The 23,727-nt window shown below is 39.7% G+C and overlaps 3 protein-coding genes across 3 annotated transcripts; 1 reads left to right on the plus strand and 2 right to left on the minus strand.

Annotated features, from left to right (window-relative positions):
• Positions 1–837: 837 nt before the first annotated feature.
• On the minus strand, positions 838–11,342 carry LOC135605545 (uncharacterized). Its single transcript, XM_065095768.1, has 13 exons — positions 10,475–11,342; positions 9,172–9,321; positions 8,852–9,064; positions 8,676–8,765; positions 7,541–7,657; positions 6,494–6,763; positions 6,206–6,362; positions 5,446–5,523; positions 4,911–5,011; positions 3,891–4,061; positions 2,479–2,553; positions 2,131–2,226; positions 838–1,254 (listed from the first exon to the last, which is right to left on the minus strand). The coding sequence occupies exons 1-13, from the start codon at positions 10,871–10,873 to the stop codon at positions 928–930; spliced, it is 2,244 nt and encodes a 747-aa protein (XP_064951840.1). The 5' UTR covers positions 10,874–11,342; the 3' UTR covers positions 838–927.
• Positions 11,343–17,366: 6,024 nt separating this feature from the next.
• On the plus strand, positions 17,367–18,764 carry LOC135605546 (uncharacterized). The gene is made up of 2 exons (XM_065095769.1): positions 17,367–17,875; positions 18,013–18,764. Exons 1-2 carry the CDS (start codon positions 17,766–17,768, stop codon positions 18,485–18,487), a joined length of 585 nt encoding a protein of 194 aa, XP_064951841.1. The 5' UTR covers positions 17,367–17,765; the 3' UTR covers positions 18,488–18,764.
• Positions 18,765–21,195: 2,431 nt separating this feature from the next.
• Positions 21,196–23,006, minus strand: LOC135605548 (uncharacterized). The gene has a single exon (XM_065095770.1). It carries the CDS (start codon positions 22,746–22,748, stop codon positions 21,744–21,746), a length of 1,005 nt encoding a protein of 334 aa, XP_064951842.1. The 5' UTR covers positions 22,749–23,006; the 3' UTR covers positions 21,196–21,743.
• Positions 23,007–23,727: the final 721 nt, after the last annotated feature.

Raw genomic sequence — 23,727 nt, forward strand, 5'->3', positions numbered from 1 at the left:
TAAGAGATTACGTCGATGATTAGGGTATAAACTACTACGAGACCAATAGTATAATGTTCTAACTCCATCGATCGCTGCGGTCAACCGATCGACACATTTGCAGCATCACTTTTGAGCAAAGAAATCTCGCAGAATGTTGTTGAGATGTTCATAGCGAGCGACCCTTGGTTATTTATTTATATGGAAGATAATGAAGATCCGCTAGGAGGACTTGCAGCAGCTATCTGATGAACCATACCACCTTTCTACAACTCTAAAGAGGAAGCTTCATTAAAGAAAGAGAGGCATGAGAGTATTGAGGGAAGCAACCGTACCTTTTCTGGGTGCAAGAGATTACAAACAGCTCTCCCATGTGGTCCACTAGAAGACTTGCACTACAGTTAGGGTTTCTCATCTCCCTCGAGATGCATGTTAAATGCAAAAGAGAGGGCATGTAGAATTAAATCAGTCCGAGGGAAGGTACGGCAAAGAAGCCATGTGAGCTCCTTCAAAGCTGCTCTTAGTGGGTGTTAGGGTTCCAATGCTTCCAGAGTGCACGAGATACTTCCCTAAATGGAAAGATCGCGACTAGGGCTGGATATGAGTCAACATTGACGAGTTCATACTCCACAAACATACTTTCCCCCACAGGGTTGCAAATAAAAGTGAAACGATGCCATCAAAGCATTTGAAGAAGGAAACAATTTGTTTTCACGTTGGCTTGTCTGATTTCTTTTGTACTGTAGTTTGCATGTTTTATCAGTTTTTGATTTGGGCCAAATTTGAGTCAATCAATCCAGATTGACTAAAAACATGACTTCAACAGCCAATCCAGATCGAGTCAAACTTAGAGAGCCATGAATACAAGGCACTGTACAACTCACTGGCAACACAAAGCGAACGATTCGCATAATTAATGTACAAGAGTGAGACGAGAGAGGAATCTAACTAATTGGAGCACTCGGTGCAGCACTCTGAGCAGGCAAGGCATGATAGAGCTGTGCAGAGCTGTGCCATTGCAATCACTAACTGATCATTCAGCTTAGAACATGTCTTTATGCAGCATGGGCAACAGCAGCAGCAGGCTATCCTGTTGCAGCAGCCAACAGCCTTGTGGTAGATTTCAAAGGTCTCGTGTTCCTTAGCCTCTGCAAACCCCGTAGAGCGATTTTCCTTGGTTGCAATTACATTTCCAAATCCGTTAACCATGCTGCGCACTGAAATCGACAAGTTATCATCTGGGCCAGAATGCTTTCGAGATTCTCTTTTCTTAACCTGTCGAGTTTTGCAAAATTCATCAGATGGCTTCACAGTTATGGTGCTGAGACACAATGCATAGTTTCAGGTTGGTCTCTTTGGTAATGCAAACAAAACAGTATGCTGATTGCAGACTACATTCCTGTTGCAGTGGGTTTATGTAGAACTTAAATAAAGAAGAATTAGCAAACAGATATATCATTGCATATCGTACAAAACGTTGTAATCAGAAATCTAAGAAGTGATGATGTTGAAACTAGTAAAGTAACTGGGTTAACAATAACAGAGATTTCTTACCCAAGATCTTCGCTACTGCTAATGCAACAACCTAAGACTGGGAGATTTGCTGAGAGGATGTCAATTAAGATGAGAAATGAGGAAATTTACTTAACACGATCATAATATCTTAAATTAATGAATCCGACTCTTAAGACTTTTCTCCTTTTCTGAAAGACTGAAACTATTCAGCATATGGAAAATACAGAAAAATTTGTTCTTATGATAGCAATGCAGCTATTTGCTACAAAAAATCATGCATATTTAATTAAAGCATAATGACCATAAACATCAGCATAGAATTTTTCTTTACAAGTTGAAACCATCCACATGCTTATTCAGCTTACTGAAGGAGCACAAGAAGTCATCACTATTTTAAGAAGTACATTTCAACTAAAGAATTCGTTGAAGCTTCAAATATTGTGTGTCCTACCCTATAGTTGATGTGTGACAAAATTACTCCGAGATTTTAATCATTAAATCACCTTTCTATTAGCAGATCAGGTGATTTGTTATTCTGGTAAAAACAAACTCTGTATTTGTAATAGATAGGCACATGTTACAGACTTTGAATAACCATATGCCATGTGGTAGAATGCAATACCGCATCCTCCATACCTTTTTTACGGCCTCCTGTTTCTCTGTTTCAGTTTGAAGTAAGACCATACATGTATACTCCGACGGGATGCTGCTCTGTATGCTCAATTTAATCACCTACAGATTGAAGCAGGAAATAGAAACAAGTATAAGATCTAGCAATAATAATTTTTTCATCTAACTATTGCTGAATATTTAGATATTGTGGCAAATTTGTTCTACAAGCAGACATGAACCCAAAAAATTTGCAGCCAATTAAAGAAAAAATATGTTTGGACATTTTGAAAAAAAAGATATTCTTGCATTAATTTTTCAGAAAAACTCAAAATTCATAATATAGATGTCCTTCAAAGTATGATAACAACAAACCTTCTCCTCGAGTTGTTTGCTCTCAGAAAACCATGCCTGAGATGTAAGAAGATCAATATGCTGCTTAGCCAAAGCCTGTAGAAAAATGTGATTTTAGAAATGAAAAACATTTTAAATTCACTATTTGTTTTCAGTGGCATGCATAACTCAGCTAATCGCCATGTGAATAAAAGGGCAAATACACAAGCATATAAATAAACAAACAAGCCTTGTAACATAAGAATCTATCCTAAGCTTTCTATTTTCTTAATAATATTGATGATGATGGTTTTGTCATGGATACCACGTCAGTGCTCCTCAAAATTATGAAAGAATCTGTCCGGAGCATTCTATTTTCTTAATAATATTGATAATGATGATGGTTTTGCCATGGATACCAAGTCAGTGCTCCTCAAAATTATGAAAGGTCAAAGGGCATGTAAGAATATAGATCAGAGCACAATCTGGATATCACATTAGTCATCAGAGCTCTCTAACTATTTTTGAAAAAAAAAGAGAGAATAATGACTCATAACACTAATAGGATAGGTAAATTTACAAATTTGACGTAGAAAATAGTTGCAGTGCTTTATACTCATGTTTTTCTCTAACTTCAAAGTATAAAACATGTTCCAATTAGCTTTCATTCTAAAACATAAAACCAGTGCTTACAACTGGGTGTGTATTGCAATATATATTTTTTTAAACTTAAAATGTAAGCTCTGATAGATAACAAAATCAACAAAAATAAGTTAATAGTTGGCAGCAACTATGTCACAATCTTAAAAGAGATGCATCTTCTTCCAAAATCCGCATGAAAGCAAAATGATGCTGGTCAAAACCTTTCAAAACTTCCTAGAATGTTGACCATGGAGAAACAGTATACAAGGTCTCTAAGTCTTTAATATGAACATCTGAACTTCAAATCGACAAGAATCATGATAAATATGACCCAGCCCTTCCTTTCAAGATACCCTGGCACATAAATGGGAATGTGCTAGCACAGTATGGTAAAGTGTTATAACACGTCATCTGAGCACTAGTAGGGGCCCAGAACAATATGATAATCCTAGAGTTTGTTTTTTTTTTATAAAATAATCCGTATATTTTCATTTTCTAATGTGACAACTCATGGTAAAATTCCACGATTTCATGCACAAAAATAATATATCAAGAACCTCTTGCTCCCTCACTGCTATAGAAGTGGGCCAGCATAGCAACTTGCATGTATTGTTGGGTTCTGCTGGCATGGGCATCATGTGGTAGCACTCCAACCAGGAGCCAACTAAGTATACAGCAGCAGGAAATTCAAGGAGTCATGTACGCCATACTTAATCTTTGGTAATAAAACATATATTAAATACAAATATGCCATAAATGTTAATATAACAAAAAAGTTAAAGGCAATGGATTGCAAAATATAGGCATCTTACTTTCTCAAGAGATAAATCTTTTGTGTCTTGCACCTTCAAGTCAATATCAGCATAACTCATGTCAGCCAAGATTCCCTTAGCTTTAAGGGTCTCTGGAAACTTGCCATAACATCTACCTGATATAATCAATGGACTTTCAGCAGAAAGATCTGGAATATGGATAGGATATACCTGAAAGGAAAGCAAGCAAGTTTTAAGGTGATTTTATCAGAAATATAGCACAAGAAAAGAATGGAAGTGAATCATAAAATCGATTGATAATGAAATAAAACCTAGCTGAATTTTATAAAGCAAAAACTTAATATCATCCAAATCATGCAAATTTTTATTGAGGTTATCAAATGCAATTTAAGCCAAAAACCTCAGTCAATTGATCTTTTCACTACATAGATTGCAAGACAGTTTTTTCAGTAGATCGTTATATTAAAGAGGACCGACATGAAGCAGTTCTATCAAAAGTTATTGAGTAAATGAACTAAGGAAAATTCTTGTGAATTAAGGTCAGTAAATGGAGGGGGGTTATGGTGGGCATTGCAGATAACCGTCACTGGATGATATTACAGTTGGCATAGCTCATATTTCTACTCTGTTACAATCTAAGTTCTAATCTTTTCATGCCTAGAACCGTCTCTCAGTACGACAGACCGTCAATAAAATAGTTAGTAATAAGTAATAACAATCTTTCCAGGTAATGGGCCTTTGTAACACGGATGAACCCTGAATACAAATTTAGATTTTGGAAGAGTAGAGAAAAGATATAATATGGACATCCTCACACTACAAAACCAGAAAGGCAACCTCTTAAGTTCTGAAGCAGCATTCGTCATATGAAATGATAGGCAACAGCCATAAGATATCACCTCCGTATGCACGCATGATTATAAGAGAAGATATGGCCTAGAAGAGCATGAAAGAGTCACAAAGGGGTGGTGCATTTTTGTTTTGAAAAATATGGTAGGGCATTTGGGCATTGTATTGCACTCCAGTTACCAGTTAGGATTCACAAATTCGAAAACATACCTCAAATTCATCAATATCACTGAAGAAGTCAACAGTGATATTTGCAAGTATGGTGGACGAAGCTCTACGAAACCATCTTAGCATATGCTTTTCGATCGCATCTAGATAGAAATATAAGGTACAATTAGCTCGACAGGCTCAAATTGGAGACTGTTAGGACTCATGTCATCAGAGAAATTTAACTAAATATACAACAATGATGCCCCTAGAAAGCTAAATCCTGATGTCCTAACACATTACTTTTATATATGGATGAGACTAACACATTACTATTATTAACAATTGAAGTAGAGACTAATTGTTCTAAGTTAAATTCTGTCCTGTGATTTCAATGTAATTTAGACCTACCTTATATACAGATATGAAAGCAAAAAAAAATTCTAATTTATAGCACACTTCCAGACAATTACTAGAAGAACTCCAAAATTTAATATAAACTTGATCCCACTATTAGGCCTAAAGAAGCCAAGTAGAGAGCTGCATGAGAGATGTAATTTCGAGTGGCCACTTCCATAAACTGAAAAATGCAACCTACCTGAATCATATGCAGCATCATACTGCCCCTTTCCTATTGATGCCAACATTTTCAAGAAGTAATGGTTGCAATAAGTACCTAACAAAGGTTTCCATTGTAAGAAAACAAGAAAACCTACATTAGTACAGAGCAATGACCTTAATAATTTTCATAAATTGATGATTATAACAAATAAAATGGACAATTATACAATACATGGTATTGGTTTACAGTGAACAACAAGTTAACCAAGGCTTAAAAAGCATGGGCCTCAAGAGTGCAGCGGGGCAAAATAGCATAGAAATCCTGATCTATCATTCACTGCATTATTAAATTATCAAAAAAGTAAGGATTGCACTATGATCATTTGCAAATTTTAAGAACATATGAACCATCTTGTAAAATATTCGAATTTCAAGTATAACGAAATCATTTTCTGGCTGCAGTTTAGTATTCCGAATAACAATCTTCCAATGATCACTTCTTAATATATGTTTGCAAGAAATAGACTTCACAAAACAAACAATGGTTATGGCAATGAAAGTAATCATCAAGAAGAAAAGAGCAAATTTGTTTGTCAACCATTTCAATTACACCGAAAGTACATAAAAAGCGAATTGTCAACCAATTGAAATAGAGCAAGCCAATCTGAGGAATACTTGACCATCATCTGTGATTTAGTAATTTTGATGATACAAATCCACCAGGTAATAGCAATTGAAAATTCCATAGAAACAACTTATAAAGGAGAGCATTCATGTCCACTAGAATGGACCATTACCTATACCAAAAGTTGAAATTCTAGGAGCAATGGAGTCCCTATTTGCCAGATGTGTTCTAACAGTATGACATATGTTGCGCTCGTCTTCAACAGCTCCATCAGTTACAAGAAAAATGTGAGGAATTGAATTTTTCATACTTGATAGTAAACATATTGCCTATGAGAAATTGAGAATAGGATTAGAAAAAAAAACAATCAATATGCAGAAACTCATCCTGCTGCTGTAAACATGAATTTGAAATACAACCACCACATAGTAATACATAGAAACTTATAAGAAGAAGTTACCTCATTTAAGGGGAGCATAATGTTGGTCCCACCCTCAGCAACAAAAATTTTGTTCATCCAATTAATAGCATTTTCTACCACGTCCTCAGTTGCAGGCTCCATACAGGATGAGAATGAGTGCAACTCATCATTAAAAGCTATTATATCAAAGTAGTCTCCTGGTCTAAGCTCCAACAGTGATGTTGATAATGCACTCTTAACATTCTCGATAGGCTTCCCTTGCATGCTTCCACTTATGTCAACGACAAAGACAACTTCATTTTTGAAAACCTATGGCATTAAACCAGATGAATTCAGCTAGAGATTTTACACACTGAATTGAATTATTTTCATAAAATAAGGGAAAACTTGGTTGAAATATTTACATGTATCTTAAATTTTGAAATATATTCTACCATGTACTAGCAACACATACTATCGACGGAGAACATAACAAGAGAAAAACAATGAGTGCGAAGGAACTCATGTTGGATGGTCTTAGATGGACCTCTCATTTGGGTCAAGTTTGGTACAATGGAAGCTTGATGTCTCTACACAAGTATCACAGACAATGATAAATGAGATGTCATTTATGGACAATAGGCAAGAGGGTTATAATCCAACATACCTGGCGACAGAGTTGGTTGGTCACAGTCACTATCTATTACCCTGTTCTATAGACTTGCACTGTAATTAGTTGATCAGAAGTTCTCTAAATCAAGATTTTGATACTTGACAACAAAAAAAAGATCATAATGATAATGCCATCAGGAAAACAAGAATTTTCTTTTAAAGTTCTAGTCCAATCTAAACTGCAAGACAATAACAATTTTCAATGGAAAACCTTAAATACAATTGTTTCTCATGTCTTTTTTTTACTTCAACATAGCTAAAATACACAATGTATATTAAATGTTTTTATACAAATTGCAAAATAAATATGTTGAGTTCAATCTTTTACTGTTGCTCATTGAAAAAAGTGACATGTTAGGCTGCCAAGCATACGGGCAAGGAGCTTTTGCTTTAGTTGAGAATAAGAGTGTTGGCAAGTTGTGCAGAGAGAACTACCTTTCTTTTCTGGTTACTTCCTGGAAAAAGATAAAGGCTGAACATATCTCTTTCATCACCATCATTTGTTGTTGCAGATTTTAAGAGTATGCCACCAAACAAATCATTTGAATAAATCTGTAGAAGATAGAAATGGCAAGAAATGTAAGATTCATAACAAAAACACAACAAAATTGAAAAATGTTCTTCTCCTACCCATCAAGTTAAATGGGCAAACAGCAAATAACAGCTACACATCAATGTAGTACTCTCTCAGCAAACTCATTTCCGTGAAGCTAGGTCCATCCTTCTAATGCTATATATTCTGAAGAACCAAATGAACAATTGAGCATACTTCTCTTTTCTTACCTAACAAGTTCAATGGGCAAACAGCAAATAACAACTACAAATCAATGTAGTACTCTCTCAGGTAAATCCATACGTGTGAAGCTAAGTCTATCCTTCTATCTGAATAATTGCATGTATCATTAAGCATAGTTCTCAAGAAGAGTTAGCTTAGCATTGTGCACACTTGTTATACTACATTATTACCTCTAGCCTCTACAAGTCACTTGCTTTATTAATTTTCTTTACACTAATCATATTTGGATGCAGTTTAAACATTTTAGTTCATCCACTAATTTGGTTAAGCAATTAACTGGCACTATTATTTACTTGGTTGTCTGCTCAATGGTCCAAGTCTATATCGTAGTATCATTTACTTTAGACCCCAAATTCTCCAAACAAAAAAGGAAAAGTTTTGAATGGTAAAACTACAATATATGGAGTAAGCAACAAATTGTACCAACACAAGGAATGTAGTGTGTCACTAAAGAAATTGACAAATGAATATAAAATAAAAAAAGACAGGTTCAGGTGACAATAACACAGATCTTATTAATTAGTATCCTAAGCTAAAGCTAGAAAACATAAGCCTTACAACCACGTATAATTGCATTCCAACTTTTAATTGGCACGTTGTCCTGCTCTTTGTGCTCCTTTTTAGTAAAAAAATCATAACTCAAGGAACTCATGGGAGCAGTGACTTGTCTCTCGATTTTCAGCTTGATATAATAAGTTAGAAGACAGCATACAGCTTGAAAGACGAAAGTTCAAAGTTCTATGAAATGAAACACACTAGAAATCTGGAACTTACACTAAATGAAAAATCAAAATCTTTATTTGACCAACTTTCAACATCAGCTTCATACAAAAAAGTCAACTTCCCTGCTTGGCGTTTTTTTTCCTGGAAAGAGAATAAGGATATAAAATTAACTGATCTGATCATTTTCATGTGCTATACATAAAAACTAATATACCACATATTATCACCTTCAGAGGATGGCTTGTTGTGTGTAACATTATCTCCTTTCCAGTACCAGGATTCACATTTAAGTAAATCTTTTCCTTCTTTAAGAAAATCTTTGCAAATGGAGTGATATATTTTGGAAAATTGAAAGGTACAGTAACAAAGAACTGGCCATCCTTATAAATTAACTTCTGAGACCATCTAACTCTGATGGAAATGTCCACTCCACCATTGACCTTGAAAAAAAGAAGATAAATCAAATGGTGACAACATGTGACATTGATATAACATTTAGAAAGAGAGCATGATATCAGTTACGGACCACGAAGCATGGCTAAATCACCTGGGGAATTGTTAAGAAAAACATTTGGGGCTTTAGGAAGCCACCACCTTCACTTTTAGCTGTGTTCTCCATGTTGTGATCTTCTAGTTCAATCACCTGGGTATAGTATGATCTTCCACCAACCTCAACCTCAACACCTAGAATTGAACCCTGTTAGCCAAACCATACTTAGGTTGAGAAGAAAGCAAATACTAAGAAAGGAGTTTGCAGGGGAAAAAAGCCATTGACTAGAAGAAGGCATGAATTTCACATGGATCTTGTCAACATTTCATATAAGGCTATTCGGAGTAGCAATATACTTATATATGATCCATCATTTAATCACTACAAGAAAGAACATTGTCATCATTTAATCAATTCATCGCTGATGATATTGTATTTCCCATGATACGTGTTATGGTATAGAAACCTATGCAGAGGAATCTCCCAATAATGACAAAAATAAACATAAGATTACCTTGGCTAACCCATTGGTTTCTGTCCTTTTCTGCCAAATCCCAATGTGTGATCTATTAAGTCCCATAAGATATCTTAAATCACCTATCACATAGCTATTACTTTGAGATCAAACAATTCAAAAAGTCAAACATCTGACAATAACTATGATAACCTTTAGCACTCCTAAACTGCACTTCATTTATGAAAGTAAAATCGAATTTGAACAGCTTTATAAGTCAGCTCTGGGCTAAGTTTGGCACTTGAAAAAGATTTGCCAGAAACCATTTTTCTAGGAGAATTCAAATACGACCACATAAAACATGTATTAAGAAATAGTTCAACTTGTTGTTTTTCTCAGAGCTTACGTTACCATTCCCAATACTACCAAAGGCATAATAATCAGTTTTCCTGTCAATTCATTGTATTTCTGGTATTATTTTGCACATTCATGAAGTAGTAGGCGTAAAATTTTCAAGCCTAATTCTCACCAGCCCATCACCCTAGCTGACAATGTAATAGCACCTAATACAACACACCAGGAATCATGAAACGCTATTCCTGCCCGTGAGGCAGCTTTTGGAGTTTCAAGGCTTTAATTAAACTGCATATCAAGCTAATTTTCATCAACCATGCGTTACTCGAAATAATTTATATTTCTGGTCTATATTGTCAAGAAACTCGAACAAAACTGAATGAGATCGCGGTTTTGGAGAGCAATTGTATACCATAGCATTTACAACTCATCATTCACAAAATAATTTCTCTTTTCCTAATATGACTTTCAACAAAGACATACCGCGGTTTTGGAATCATAGATTAGAAAAAGGAATCACTGGCTAAGTCAAGGTAAACCAAAATTTCTCACCTGCTCGCCAACAGGAACCACCAGCCGGCAGTCGCAGCTCTTGTGCCGCATCACGCAGTGGACCTTCCACCGGCCGCGGACGGCGACGAAGGCCGTGCCCAGGAGGCAGTCCACCTCCAGTCCGATCTCCCCCATTTGGAGCGGGATCAGCGCCGGCGGGTTGCACCGCCCGTGCACATGCGGCTGGTAGCTAGGTATGTCCGGGTTGTCGACGATCGCCGGGTCGGAGATCACGGCGTACACCATCGGCGCCCCAGGATGGAGCGACTCCGGCGTCCGCTCCATCTTCGCAGCCGGAAGCGGTGGCGCGGCTAACTGCCGGTCCTTCCCGGCGTAGACTCGCTTCGCCAGCTTCAGCCCCTCCTCGACGGCCTTCGCGAACTCCTCGTCCTCGGCCATGTCCGCCCGATCTCGATCCAAAGGTCCAGATCCCACGAAGATGTCACCTCGAAGCCTCCACCGCAGAGAGAGAGAGAGAGAGAGGGGTCACCTCGAAGCCTCCGAAACAGAGAGAACAGGAGAATGAAGCGACGCAGAAGGGGTGGAAAAGAACGGGAATCGCTTCCGAACGACACGACGTTAAAGATTAATTACTAATTATTTAATTTTATTTATTAGATGGTATAATAAATCCAGGTATCTGTAAGAAACTTTGACCGTAGAGCGGCGGGACGGGAATCGAGCTATAATTGCCGCGCTCCAACGCGGAAAACGAGGTAAGCGGTAAGTAAACATTCAGTGACCGTACTCGGCCATTAACGTTTCGCTTTCTAAGAATAATTTTCTGGGTTACGCGCGACTTACTCGCGTTGGCGAGCGGTGAAGCTATTGAGCAGCTGGGTCCCACGCGTGAGATATGTCACGATGGTCCTCCAACGTTCGGGAACGAGGAGACACGGAAGTGGACGGGAAACGACGGATGCGTTAGGACCGAAGAAGGACGCGCGTGGCGATATAACAAGTGAAGAAAGGGCACGTGTCGCGCTCCAAGGAACACACAGTCTGTCTTTTGTTAAAATGACTGATTTGCCCTTACCGGTATTGATGATGTCATAGTAATCGATAGGAAATCGGTTCATTAATTGATCTGATTCATTTATTGGATCGGCTATATTAAAAAAGGAAATGAATTGATTGAGTCGATCTATTTTTGGATAATTTACATGACTTGATGGTGTCAAATAAAATTGATTCAGTTTTATAATGTACTTAAGAATATTAAAGTATATTATTTTTATTATTTATTTTAAAGGATATTAATGTTAATTTTAAATTAAAGTTAATATGAGAAAAAAATGATATTTCTCATCCTTTCGTTTTTCATTTATCATTGACAACTCTTCCCCGACTCTCTGTCTCTCCTTCATCTATTCATCTATATTTTTCGTCGATTCATTTTTTCCTTTTCTCTCTTGTGCCTTCTTTTCATCTCATTTTTCTAAAATTATTTCTCTATTCTACATATTATATTGGTTTGTATTCTCTTTCGATAATCAACTGTTGTTCCTTTAGTCATATTTATTCTGAAGATTTTTTTTTAATATCATCTTTTCTCACACTTAATTATTTGAACAGAGATTCCATTTAAATTACATGATACATGTAATTTATAACTAGGTAAAGTTTCTTAAAAACCCCTCAAGCTTTCATTTTTTTCTTGCAAAGTGTTTCTTTTGAAAGGTTTTGCTTGTTTTTTAAGGTGAGATTATCTCTCTCGTTCTTATGTCAAACCTAAATTTCAAGATATATTACATGGTCTTTCTTACGGTCATAGAAGATATGATCTTCTCGTCATCGATAATGTAATCCTGATTCTTTTTTAGAGTTGATGTGATGACATTGAGTAGAAGACAAATCTAATGGGGGTAGGCAGGAGAATGGGGAGTGGTGGGGGCAAGATGACACCGGAGATGAGAAAATTATCCTTCTCATCGTGAGAGGAGATGATTAGCTAGGCGAAGACAATGTCGAAGAAGCTAAGAAGATAGATGTAGTTGATAAAGTCAATGGTAAATATTTGGGATAGACCAAAGTAGAATGATATGAATAAACATTTCTTCTCTCATATCGAAAAAAGTAAGACACCGTATATTTAGACCCGAGTAATGGAGGTCATGAATAGATGATGAACATTAGGGTGAAGGGCTGAGGCCGAAGATAATGGAGAGCCACTGGTGAAATCACTAGAGAACCTCTACGCTAGGATAAGGGTAAGAATTTACCCTTATATCTATAACAATATATTTGTTTAAATAATTAAATTATATATTCACTTTTAAACTTCTTTATAATGATAACGGATGTTATTATTTTATCATAACGACCGAAGTTTCTTTTATTTATCAAAATTTATTTTATTTTTATTAATTTTGATATTATAGATATTTATTATATATTTATTATAATACTTTTTTAATCAATCATACGATCCAACGAGTGACGGGTCATTCTCCGATTCAAGTTTCCTAACCATGGGTCACGGTGCCAAACGACGAGGGTAGATTCGTCATGGAAACGATCGAGCCGTTGGCGCGGCCGGTATAGTTTGAACGTTGCATGGGTTTCAGTTTTGAATCGGAAACTTGTGACCGTTGCCTACCTGAGCGACGCGCAAGAAAGTGCGGGCCAACATTGCACCCTCTCACATAGCGTGGTGGGACCCGCGACATCTTCTGCTTTCCTGTCGTAGAATGGACAAGCGGGCTCCCATGCGTGTTAACGGCAGGCGCTGCACTTCTTTGGGATCTGTTGTTCTGGTTCATCACGCCCCACCGGAACACGTGAGTTAATCATGCGTGATTTCAAGTTAAAGCCGGACGCCATTTTTATATTCGATTATTATAATATCATTTAAAAAATATAGAACAATATCAAATTAAATGGTTTAGAACCACAGTTGAACTACATGGACAATTTCTAAAATAATCGTTGTTATGTACACTTTCAATAGTTCCTTGAAAAATATAAGTCAGTGGGTCTGCACCTTTCTCAGCATTGTGGTCTTTTTTTTAATCTACAATAATTTTCCTTAAATTAATTGATATATAATTTATTTATTATTTCCTCGACGAGCATCCTCACATGCTTTAAATTATATATATATATAAGACATTAATTAATGATAATTGTCCAATGACTCATAAAAAATCAAGAGCAAGTTTTCGAAAATAAAATATATAACTTTTGATTTTTTTTTTCTACGTAGCACCCAAGAAAAATTCTTCCATAATATCCTACCTACGTGAAAAAATCATCTTACCTCGTAACTTTTAAAAAAAATTATCATACTTGAGTACTCGATCTATCGATCAACTTTAGTATGGATGCACGAATAACTAAAGAATGGGGAGAAGGGTGGCCAACAAAACTAGCTTGTATGCAAAGACACATAGGTAACAAGGAGAGAAACAATTAATGTTACCAACGTATGTGCAGAAATGTAAGTAGTCAAAGGATGAGAGGGGGGCAGTCGACATTAACCGTGAGCACATGAAGACATAAGTGATTAGGGGAGAAGAGAGAATAGTCGATACTAAACGTGCGAGGTCGGGGGGGCGACGAGGCAAAGGCACGACAGAGGGAGATGACCAACAAGCACAAAATTATTATTTTTTAATTTTTGAAAACAATCTTCTACCAATTTTTTTCAAATTTGGGGCGGGAAAATCCTAGAGGTTTTTCTTTTCAAAAATTCGCCCAAAATATCAAACAACCATATCTGCGGTCAGTTCTTTTTCCTCGTCTTGCACTCTCGGATCCCTCAAGATAAAACGCTACTCCGACCCCCATCATCCGATCGAAGAAAACAAAGCTACCACGATCGCCATGTCATCATCTTCTCTCTCGATCGACGTCGCTACTAGGTCGATAGCCCTGCGAATCCCCACACCCAAGCAACCCGCTTCCGCCCTTCTTCCGATCGGTTGGTATACTCCTGCGTTGTTTCTAGGGTTTCGATCTCGGTTCGTTTTTCCAGGGAGACAAATCTTGACGCGTGTTTCCGGCGACTGGGACAGATTAAGCTTGTACAGCCTTGAAGGCCTCCGCTATATGCGTGGGAGGATTTCGATTGATTTTGCCACATTGGTGAGCTTTCCTAATCCTGATTCCTTGAACAATCCACAACGTGATTTCTTTCTTTTGTGTTATTGACTAAATGTTAGATCAAATAGATATCACGCATGTGTTTACTCATTAGAAAGTATAATCCTGGATATTTGCTGATTCAGTCTCCTGTGGTGAATGGTTGTTATTGATAGCAGGGAAATCTTCTCCTCTAACCTGTATTAATAGTAATCATGTCAATAAACTTTGATCAAGCTTTGTAATCACGTTTCAATTTATCATAGCATCATAGCTTGATCAAGGTTTAAGGTTTATTGACATGATTACTATTTATAGAAGAGAAGATTTCTCTCAACAGATCAACGAGATTTTCTCGGGAAATCTTATCTGCTATAAGTTATAGTTGATGTTACATATGATGTTGTCGATTAGCGTAACTGTGTGCTTAAAAATCTGTAGTACTATGTAACAATTGGACTATACTACTCTCTTAACCACATTTTTGCTGCAACATTTATAGGTAACTACTTGTCCACATTAATATGAGTAAATAGTAGACACCATCTTTGCTGTCATTGTCTTTCAATTAATCGGAGTGACTATTAGCCACATCTGTTTATGTCAGTAACTTCCAGTTTCTAGATTTAGTTTTCTTAAGGCGAAGTGCCAAAGGTATAACATGGTTTTGCGATCAAATGTTGTATGCTGTGGATGACATATGGTTGGATCGTTATGGAAATAATATAGGTTGATTTTTTAGTGAGACTATGGAGAAATTCATGGGAAATTTTGCATAACATGTAAGAATATTGGGAGACAAATAATATAAGGTTGATGTCGAAAATTTTTATGCTGTGGCCTACTTCTCTACCCATCATTATGAACATATATGAAAGAATATATCAATAGATAACATATGCAAGGTACATCAAGATGTGTGGATGAAGTAACAGATGATGCTTAATGATATTATATGATTCTTTTACATATTGGTATTTGAGCAGGACCTTCTTGCATAAGCAAATTGCAAAATACTTGATTATGAAGAAGATGCAATCATATGAGATCAAAATTTGGAAGATACGTAAGATGAAGAAAATATGTCATAAATCTAAAATGTTTAAGCTCAGCAAAAAGCATCTGAGAGGAGGCTATGTTATTACTAGTATGGATTCTACTGGTGTAGGATTACTCATGAATGGTATAGGCAGGTGGGATTTTGATATGACTGATGAGGCATCGCTACGAGAGGTGCATTAGAGCACCAAAGGTGTAAATGATATTGGAGATAACATAGATAAACCATGTGTGGTTTATAGGTGGTCTTAGCTAAGAATGGCTGATGCACAACCTTGCATATTCGGCACTTTTTGTTTATGAATATAGTTAGAGCTTTAAGCGCATTAGTTTGTATCGGTGAATCATCATAATTTTGAAAGGACTGTAGGGATATTGGACAAACGCAACTAATATGCTGACTGAATTCTAAAATTTGTATCTGTTTTTGGCTGAACTAAATTATGGAAATGAGTCGACAGGGTGTGATGCGTGTGATGCACCTTTGGGAATAAATAGAATGATTGAGACCAAATTTATATTGAATTTGAGACTAAAATTTACTACTGACTTAAATATCAGTTGTATATGACATTCCATCTCATTTATTGGAATTGTCATAAAGAATGGATGAAGTGATACTTAACTTCTGCTTGTTCGAGATTGTATTGCATGGGTATTGCAATAACATGACTTTTGCTCTCTTCTACGACTATCGGTCTTCAAATGTTTATGTGTACAAGAATTAAGAGGAGTTAACATGGTATCTCCAGCTAATAATCACCTGAACAGGCAGCTCCCAACTATATATATGTCTAAATAAAAAAGATAATTCTCAATAGGTGTTGATAAACAGAATACATAATTATCTGAGGTTATTGTACCTATCCTTTTGGTTGTTGAATATATGTTTATCTTCCTCTACAAGGTCATATGTATCTTCTTTCCTTTCAGGATTGCTGAAACAAGTAATGGAGCAGGTATATCTTTACCAGTATGGACATGAGATGCTTGTGGATGTCCTTAGCTTAGTGGTATGCCATCGTCACCAGCTTATTCTGCAATAGTTATAGATTCTTCAATGTTAAATTCAATTGAATATGATTTCAGCGTTTGATGCGATGTTGAGGTTGTTAATGCACAATGCACGTCAAAGTGCTGTTGTTCTTAGTGCCACCTTGTTGGAGTGAAAGTCTACCCATGTTTCAGTAAATGGTGATGCGCCTTCTTATCGGCATGGCAAACAATTTCGCGTTGTAAATATGAGGAAGATGTCATAATTCTAGTCAACTAGTGCTTGATGAATAGATAGTTGAAACCGGGCTCACCTGATGTGATGTGTCCATTCATCCACGGACAGGGAAGACGCTTTTGAGTAAAGGAAAAGGACTCTTATGAGTCCTGCAAGTTATATATGGGTTGGGCGTGGGGATGAGCATTCGGATACAAATATTGACGAGACGAGTCTAAAATGTAGAAAGAATCATGCGGATCCCCTGTCGTCTGTGTACGGAATCACACAACTGGGTCCCGCCGCGATCCATTGGAGGATGTGGCACTCTCCGAGTGGCTCGTCTTTCGCGGACGCCTGTCGTGCCCACCGGTGCGCATGACGTCCAACCTACAAACGAAGACTCCAGAAGAAATTCGGATGAATTGGCAGGCAGCTGGCATCTATCTTATTATAAATTAGGCATATCAGAGGATCAGCATATACCGAACTACATTCTACCCACGCCTCAACCTTCGTCATGATTGTTCCACAGGTTTCGACGCCCGGGCCCTCATTGCCTCGTCATCACCTACAGTGACGATTCAGGTTGGTGATTCGAATTAGGCGTCATTAAGTAATTGCCATCGATGGCAGCTACCGCCAATTATGCCAGGCACCACCACCCACCTCGTCCTTCCTTCCTCCCCAATTATTGGTGCGGGATCCACCATCCCCCCTCCAATAAAAATCAATACCACTCGGACCAGCGGCGGCCGCAACGGCAACAGCGGCGAAGAAGGAAAAGAGAGAAGAAACATGGGAACCGAGACGAAGGAGTGCAAGATAGGGAAGAAGACGTGAGGATCAAGTGGACACAGCTTCTTTGCTTCCGGGGAAGAAAAGTTCGACAAAGGAGGAGGAGAGGAGCCAAATTTTGATCTCGATCTTGATTGAGAGATGAAGGCCTCTTCACCCAAAGAAGACAAGGAGACACCGCCGGCAGTAGCGGAAGGTGACGCAGAAGAGAAGGAATCCCCAATCTTTGGCGCTGTTGTTGAGTCGGAGAGGTAGCCGTCTGTCCATCCACTCCCATCTCATCTCCATCACTGCCCCCAAATCGGTAGATCGAGAGAGATATAGAGCGAGCAATACATCGCTCCTTTTTGTTTCAAGCCGTCCAAGGTTTCTTTTCCCTTGCTTTTAGATCTCCAGATTCGTTCTTTGTCATGTCGGCGACGGTGATTAGCGTGGCGGACTCTGTAGCGGCGGTGACGGCAGAGGTGGAGTTCGCGGCCTGCGACTGCTGCGGTCTCACTGAGGAGTGCACGCCGGCGTACATCGCCAGGGTCCGGGAGCGGCACGGTGGGCGTTGGATCTGTGGCCTCTGCGCTGAGGCCGTCAAGGACGAGATTTGCCGTTCCGGCCTCCTGCTCTCTCCGGAGGAGGCCGTGGGCCGCCACGCCAGCTTCTGCCGGAGCTTCCGTACGTCGGCCTCGTCCGAACCGTCTGTGGATCCGGCGGAGCGGCTGATTGCCGCCGTCAGGCAGCTCTTCCGACGGAGCCTCGACTCCCCTCGAGCGGTCCGGTCAACCCCGAGTAGCCCCCGGTCCAATGGTGAGGCCGGGTCCCGGGCCGCCCTGGGCCGGACCGGCAGTGGGTTCCCCACACTACTTGGCTGAGAAGCATAGAAGAGAAATCATATGATATAGAATGGCAAGAAGAGAAAAGAAATACAGAGAAAAATGGAGTATGATTTTTCTCATAAAAAGAAAAATCACTGCTCAAACTCCAGGCTTTGATGCATCGTTCTGTATCAGGCAAAATTTCACATCAAGTTCTTGCTACTTGTCATCGGAGTGGTAAGGGAAAAAATCATTGGAAATTGGAAGAAGAATTCCACTTTCTAAATGTTAAAAGAAATTTGAGGATTTTATATGAATACTTAGCATTGATTTCTGACCTGAAACTTATTTCACAGGGATTGAGAAGCCGAAAGTGATCTCCTATTGTTCTTTAAATCTTTGGGTTGGCCAAACCATCTCAGTAAGTGTCGTCATGTGTTGTGAGCATGAATCATTGTATTACTTTACTGTTACTCGGTTTGCTTACAAGTCTTCAAATAAGCAATGGCTGGAACATCCCACAACAAAACATCTAAATTTATCTGTCATTCTGAACTATGGTGTCAATGGTCTCACTGAGATGACATCATAGCTGGGATAAAAATATTAGAGATGAAGTTGGTCAAAAGCAGTGTATTCATTTTGGGTGAGTTGTACTCTAGCACATCTATCTGTTTCATATCAAGCACTCATATCATCACTACAGAAAAGAAATTTAGCTAATAGTCTGCTTTGTCTTTCACTTCTTTCACGATACATACTATGGGACTTCAGGTGAGAGACATTCTTGTGGTTTTGATACATCAGATACAGACAGTTCATCTAAACACTGTTGCCTTTTTATCTGGAGGTGGAGAAACTTTTGATGGCCTTTTACTCTAGATGTTGGTCCACCTAACCTAACCTAACCATATTATACCAACGTATGTCTTCATTAGTGCTCTTGTATATTCGCTCATCATCGCAGATGTTCTCTTGGCAGTAAGGTAATTATGACACATACTCTTTTAAATTCCGTCTCTAAGTTCTCATTGTCCAAGTCTTTAGTCAGCTTCCACTTATCAGTGTCGTCATTCTAATCACAAGAAGACACATCGAGGGTCATAATCTTTTAATTTATGTTTGTTGATTACTTGGTGGCATCTTGATCTTCTAAAATCCTCGATGTCTTGCCTCGTGATTTATTTGTTATGTATTGTTTCAAAGAACAGACAGAAATCTCTCAATTATCCATGCAATCTCATCTTTGTTGGGATGTCATTTTCTTGTTAGGAAACATGATCTTGAAGGATGTCTCACCTATTTTGGGACCAGCTATGTACTTCCTTTTCCATTGTTAAGCTTTATTTAAGACAATATCTCTAGTTAAATAGAAAACAAAACCGACAGTATTGCAGTTTTGACATGTATCAAGATGTTTGGCTGACAGATCATCCAAGAAAACAAAATTCATGAGCTTTCTTCAACTTATGAGCATCGACTAAATAAAAACAGTGAAAGGCTTGTGGAGAATCCTTCGGCCTAATGTTGGACAAGAACAGAGTAGATATGAAGTAGCAAGCTGAAACAGGTGGCATTAAAACATGCACCATATATATATATATATATATATATATATATATATACATATTTGCAGATGCTTCTAATCTTATTATACTAGCAAGATATTAATTTTCTAGAGCATTTAGAATCTTAACCACTGCTGAGCTACATGATTTGCTGGCGTGTAAACTTATTAAGATAAGCCCGCTTGCTTATCCTTTTTGCCTTGTTAGATAAGTGGTCCAATGGAACACGCATTAGTGGTTCAATTATTTTAGGTTGTGGGTCTTGCACCGAAACTCCTTTGTATGCAAGTTGATTATTTGGACTTTGTGAAACATGAAATCTATTCACATAATGACACGTTGTAAGCAGTTGAAATGAAATCCAGTAAAAATATTTTTTGTTTTTCTGTACTCTTCTCACCTTCTTTAATGTTTTTATGATTCCAGTGATAATGATCGCTTGCGTCAGAGTCGCAATTTATAGTGAATGGGTTTTATTAGATGGTCTTTGACAGAGAAATGGTCCAACTCGTTAAAGAAACTTTTATCTTAGTTCTCGTGTCACAAAGACGAAGGTCAAGCCTCGTCCATGTGACACTTGAAAGAGTCAAAATGTCCATAGAATGCTCGTCTTCTTCGACGGGAGAAGCTTGTTCTAAAACCAGAAGGACATCCAAGTCTTCCAAGTGGTTGACGAGTCCAATGATGCTAGTCAACGCATCGTTGCATATTGTTTTCTACTTATCAGAAGGGAGTCAAACACTACAATATCATTTTGTTAACATCTGTCTTCAATGCGCACCAACATGTCTTTTTCTTTGTTTTCATATATATACACATATATAGACCTTTTTTTGTCAGGTGATTACTTTGTTATGTGATTTTATACCATCAAACAAGAAGAGCTTGTTATGTTCAGATAACCCATGAAATGAATTCTCCCATGTAAAGAGAGTTGGAAGCCAGCGGCAAACCATCGTGTAAGGCTTCTTTCCACGTGATAAACATTTCTACATCAGCATCAAAGACTTCGGTCTCCATTCATGTCATATATGAAGAGAATACATTCCGACTCAGCACCAGAGACAAAAACCCAACTTCAAAGCCAACGTTGCTCCCAAAAAACCACGACACTAGGAAAGGTCATCCATGGGTGGCCTCAGATGGAACAATCTAAGCCACTATTTATTACTGGAAGGAACAAAACAAGCCCACAGATCTCAGAAGAACCAATTGCCCCTTGGATTCAACAAGAGCTCATCAAAAAATCCCAACTATTAAACCCAATCCAAAAATGAAAGGACAACAATTTGATGACAAAAGAGGCCCCACAATGATCAAACATCTCCTGCATTATCATTCCCTGCCTTCCACTGGAGCTGTGATCTCTAGTTCCTTGCTTATTGATCCATTTCAGAGCCCTAAGCTTTTTTATCTTTGACACTGCCGTTAAGAAGAACCACTTCGTACGTAGGTCTTCAGTGTGTGGCAGCCATCTAAGTATCTAGTACTAAGAATCTAACAGAGGTTTAGGAACATTTTCTAGCTCAAAGGTTGGGAGGAAAGCAATAAATCAAGATCGAGTTTTCATTTCATAAAAGTTCATATCCATACCTGCGCTAGAATACATCAGAAAATTCCGTAATGGCACTGAAAACTCGAACATTCATTCAACTAACAGTGACTAATTTATATACAGTAAAATTGTAGGAAGAAGAACAAGAGAGTAGGCAAAAGATTCCCCTTTTTTCCCGGGGTGAAGTACCTCAAACAGAGGCGTCTTTGGCTGAAAGCCTCTTCAAAAACTCATAGGTGGTGATCATGGTGGTGGCCGACAGCGACGTGGAAGCCCACCTCGGCCCTAGGCCTCGGTAGCACGCCCTCCAACCCCCCTCCCTTAGAAGGCTCCTCACTGTTCTACCGATCGTCATCCTCTCGCCGCCGTCGTCCAACACCTGCATCCTCGTTTTGATCGTGTCCAGCGGCATCGTCACTACCGCCGCCGCTCCCCCCGACACCGCCGCACTCGCGCCCTGCACCGCCACCACCGTCCCCTGTCCTGGCCTCAACTCCCCGCCGCCACCGCCGTCCATGTGGTAGCGGACGCCACCCCAGATTAGTCTCTGAGAGAGGAAGTAGGACGTCCACCACACAACGTTGGACGGGGCATAGGTGAGGATGGACATCCCGAACCCTCGGTACAGGCCGCGGAGACCGTCGGAACAGAGGATCTTCTTGAAGGCGTCGACCCCGCCGCGGTACCTGGCGGCTGCGGCCGCCGAACCCTGCACCATCAGGCGTTGGCTGATCACGTCGATGGGGGTCCAGACGACCTGTGCGGCGACGGCCGAGCTGAGCCCGGCGGCGGCGGATGCGGCAGCCGACGCGGTGGGCTCCGGGACGCCGAGCCGGAGCGTGGCGGAGCCGACGGCGCTCTTGGTAGCCTCCAGCGCGCCCATATAGAGAGCCCGAGCTGGGACGGTGCCGGCGAGCGAGGTGGCGAAGCCACGGTAGAATCCCCGGGGACCCTCGTGGCGGAAGATCGCCGCCGCCGCGCGGAGGCACGGAGACGGTGGCTGCGCGACCTGGAGCCGCGTTTTGAGGACCACCGCCGGGTAAAGGGCCGCAGACACGCCGGAGAATAGAGCCGCGCCCATGACGAAGAACCGCCACTTGTCGAGCATCTCCCAATCCACCTCCGCCGGCAAGTGGATCTCCGCCGCTGCCGCTTCTTCTTCCTCCTCCGCCCTCCTCGCCGCCATAAAACTCATCTTATACTCTCAACCCCTCCACCTCTCCTCCACCGCCACTGCTAATCCTAATAATAAGAATAATCCTACCCCTAATTACTTTCTTGTGCCCACCGAACTCCTCAGGTAACCAATATATTCACAGGAGGAGGAAGCGAATCATCTCCCGTGTGGAGTACCGGACAGCGGTGTGCTCGACGGGCGATGAAGGCATCTATATCGCGGAGAACTCGGTCCAGTCTCAAGGCTCACGAGCGAGATATAAGAGGCGAGTGTGGCGAAGCAAAGCCAGGCCCCATCAATACCAGCGATCGTTTACACGCTTATACACCCGTCGCCCCACACGGGCGCAAATGGTTTTCGGAAGGACACGTTCCGGTCGGCACGAACCACCGACATGGGGGCCATACCGGCTCCGTCATCACATGATCCGTACCACTCTCCACCGGCGTGTTCCGGTGATACCCTTCGAGGGAAAAGCCTAACGTTTGCACGCAGGCGTACCCACCTTTTTTATTGGAACTGTCGCACGGGACCCGCCAACAAATGGCAGGAACCCAGAAACGGTGGGAAAGGTGCTTCTCGTTCCCCGACCACGTGATTCTGGCACCCAAAAAGGCACCCAAATCCTGGATTGGCGGTTACCGCGTCAACGAGATAGTTCGTGGGGGGGAGAAACGAGGGTACGGTTTTGGATAGTTCGGAACATTTCGATCGCCCCCGTTTGCTTTAGGATTCGGTGGGCTTGCCTCGTTAAGAGAGAGAGGGAGACGGGCGCCGTTTGACGGTGGGCAGAGTTGATCAGATTGGAAAGGAACCGTTGGATCGGATGGACAAAGGACTAGCCCATAGACTGCAACGCGTCGGACACTGGCAGTATTAGCAGTAGGAATACGACAAAACCTACGCATACTCGCATTGGCACAGTAATGCAAATACAATACGTCATCCTTTAACATATATATATATATATATATATATATATATTAAATGCTATCGA

The sequence above is a fragment of the Musa acuminata genome, chromosome BXJ2-2 (assembly GCF_036884655.1).
Source record: "Musa acuminata AAA Group cultivar baxijiao chromosome BXJ2-2, Cavendish_Baxijiao_AAA, whole genome shotgun sequence".
NCBI lineage: Eukaryota > Viridiplantae > Streptophyta > Magnoliopsida > Zingiberales > Musaceae > Musa > Musa acuminata.

Excerpts from the sequence above, each read along its gene's own strand:
- LOC135605546 (XM_065095769.1), top strand. The coding sequence starts at position 17,766 with ATGAAGGCCTCTTCACCCAAAGAAGACAAGGAGACACCGCCGGCAGTA. Across the intron at positions 17,876-18,012 it reads GCTGTTGTTGAGTCGGAGAG|ATCTCCAGATTCGTTCTTTG; the intron begins GTAGCCGTCTGT and ends CCTTGCTTTTAG.
- LOC135605548 (XM_065095770.1), bottom strand. The coding sequence starts at position 22,748 with ATGAGTTTTATGGCGGCGAGGAGGGCGGAGGAGGAAGAAGAAGCGGCA.
- LOC135605545 (XM_065095768.1), bottom strand. The coding sequence starts at position 10,873 with ATGGCCGAGGACGAGGAGTTCGCGAAGGCCGTCGAGGAGGGGCTGAAG. Across the intron at positions 6,363-6,493 it reads TTATGCTCCCCTTAAATGAG|GCAATATGTTTACTATCAAG; the intron begins GTAACTTCTTCT and ends AATTTCTCATAG. Across the intron at positions 1,255-2,130 it reads AACAGGAGGCCGTAAAAAAG|GTTAAGAAAAGAGAATCTCG; the intron begins GTATGGAGGATG and ends AAAACTCGACAG.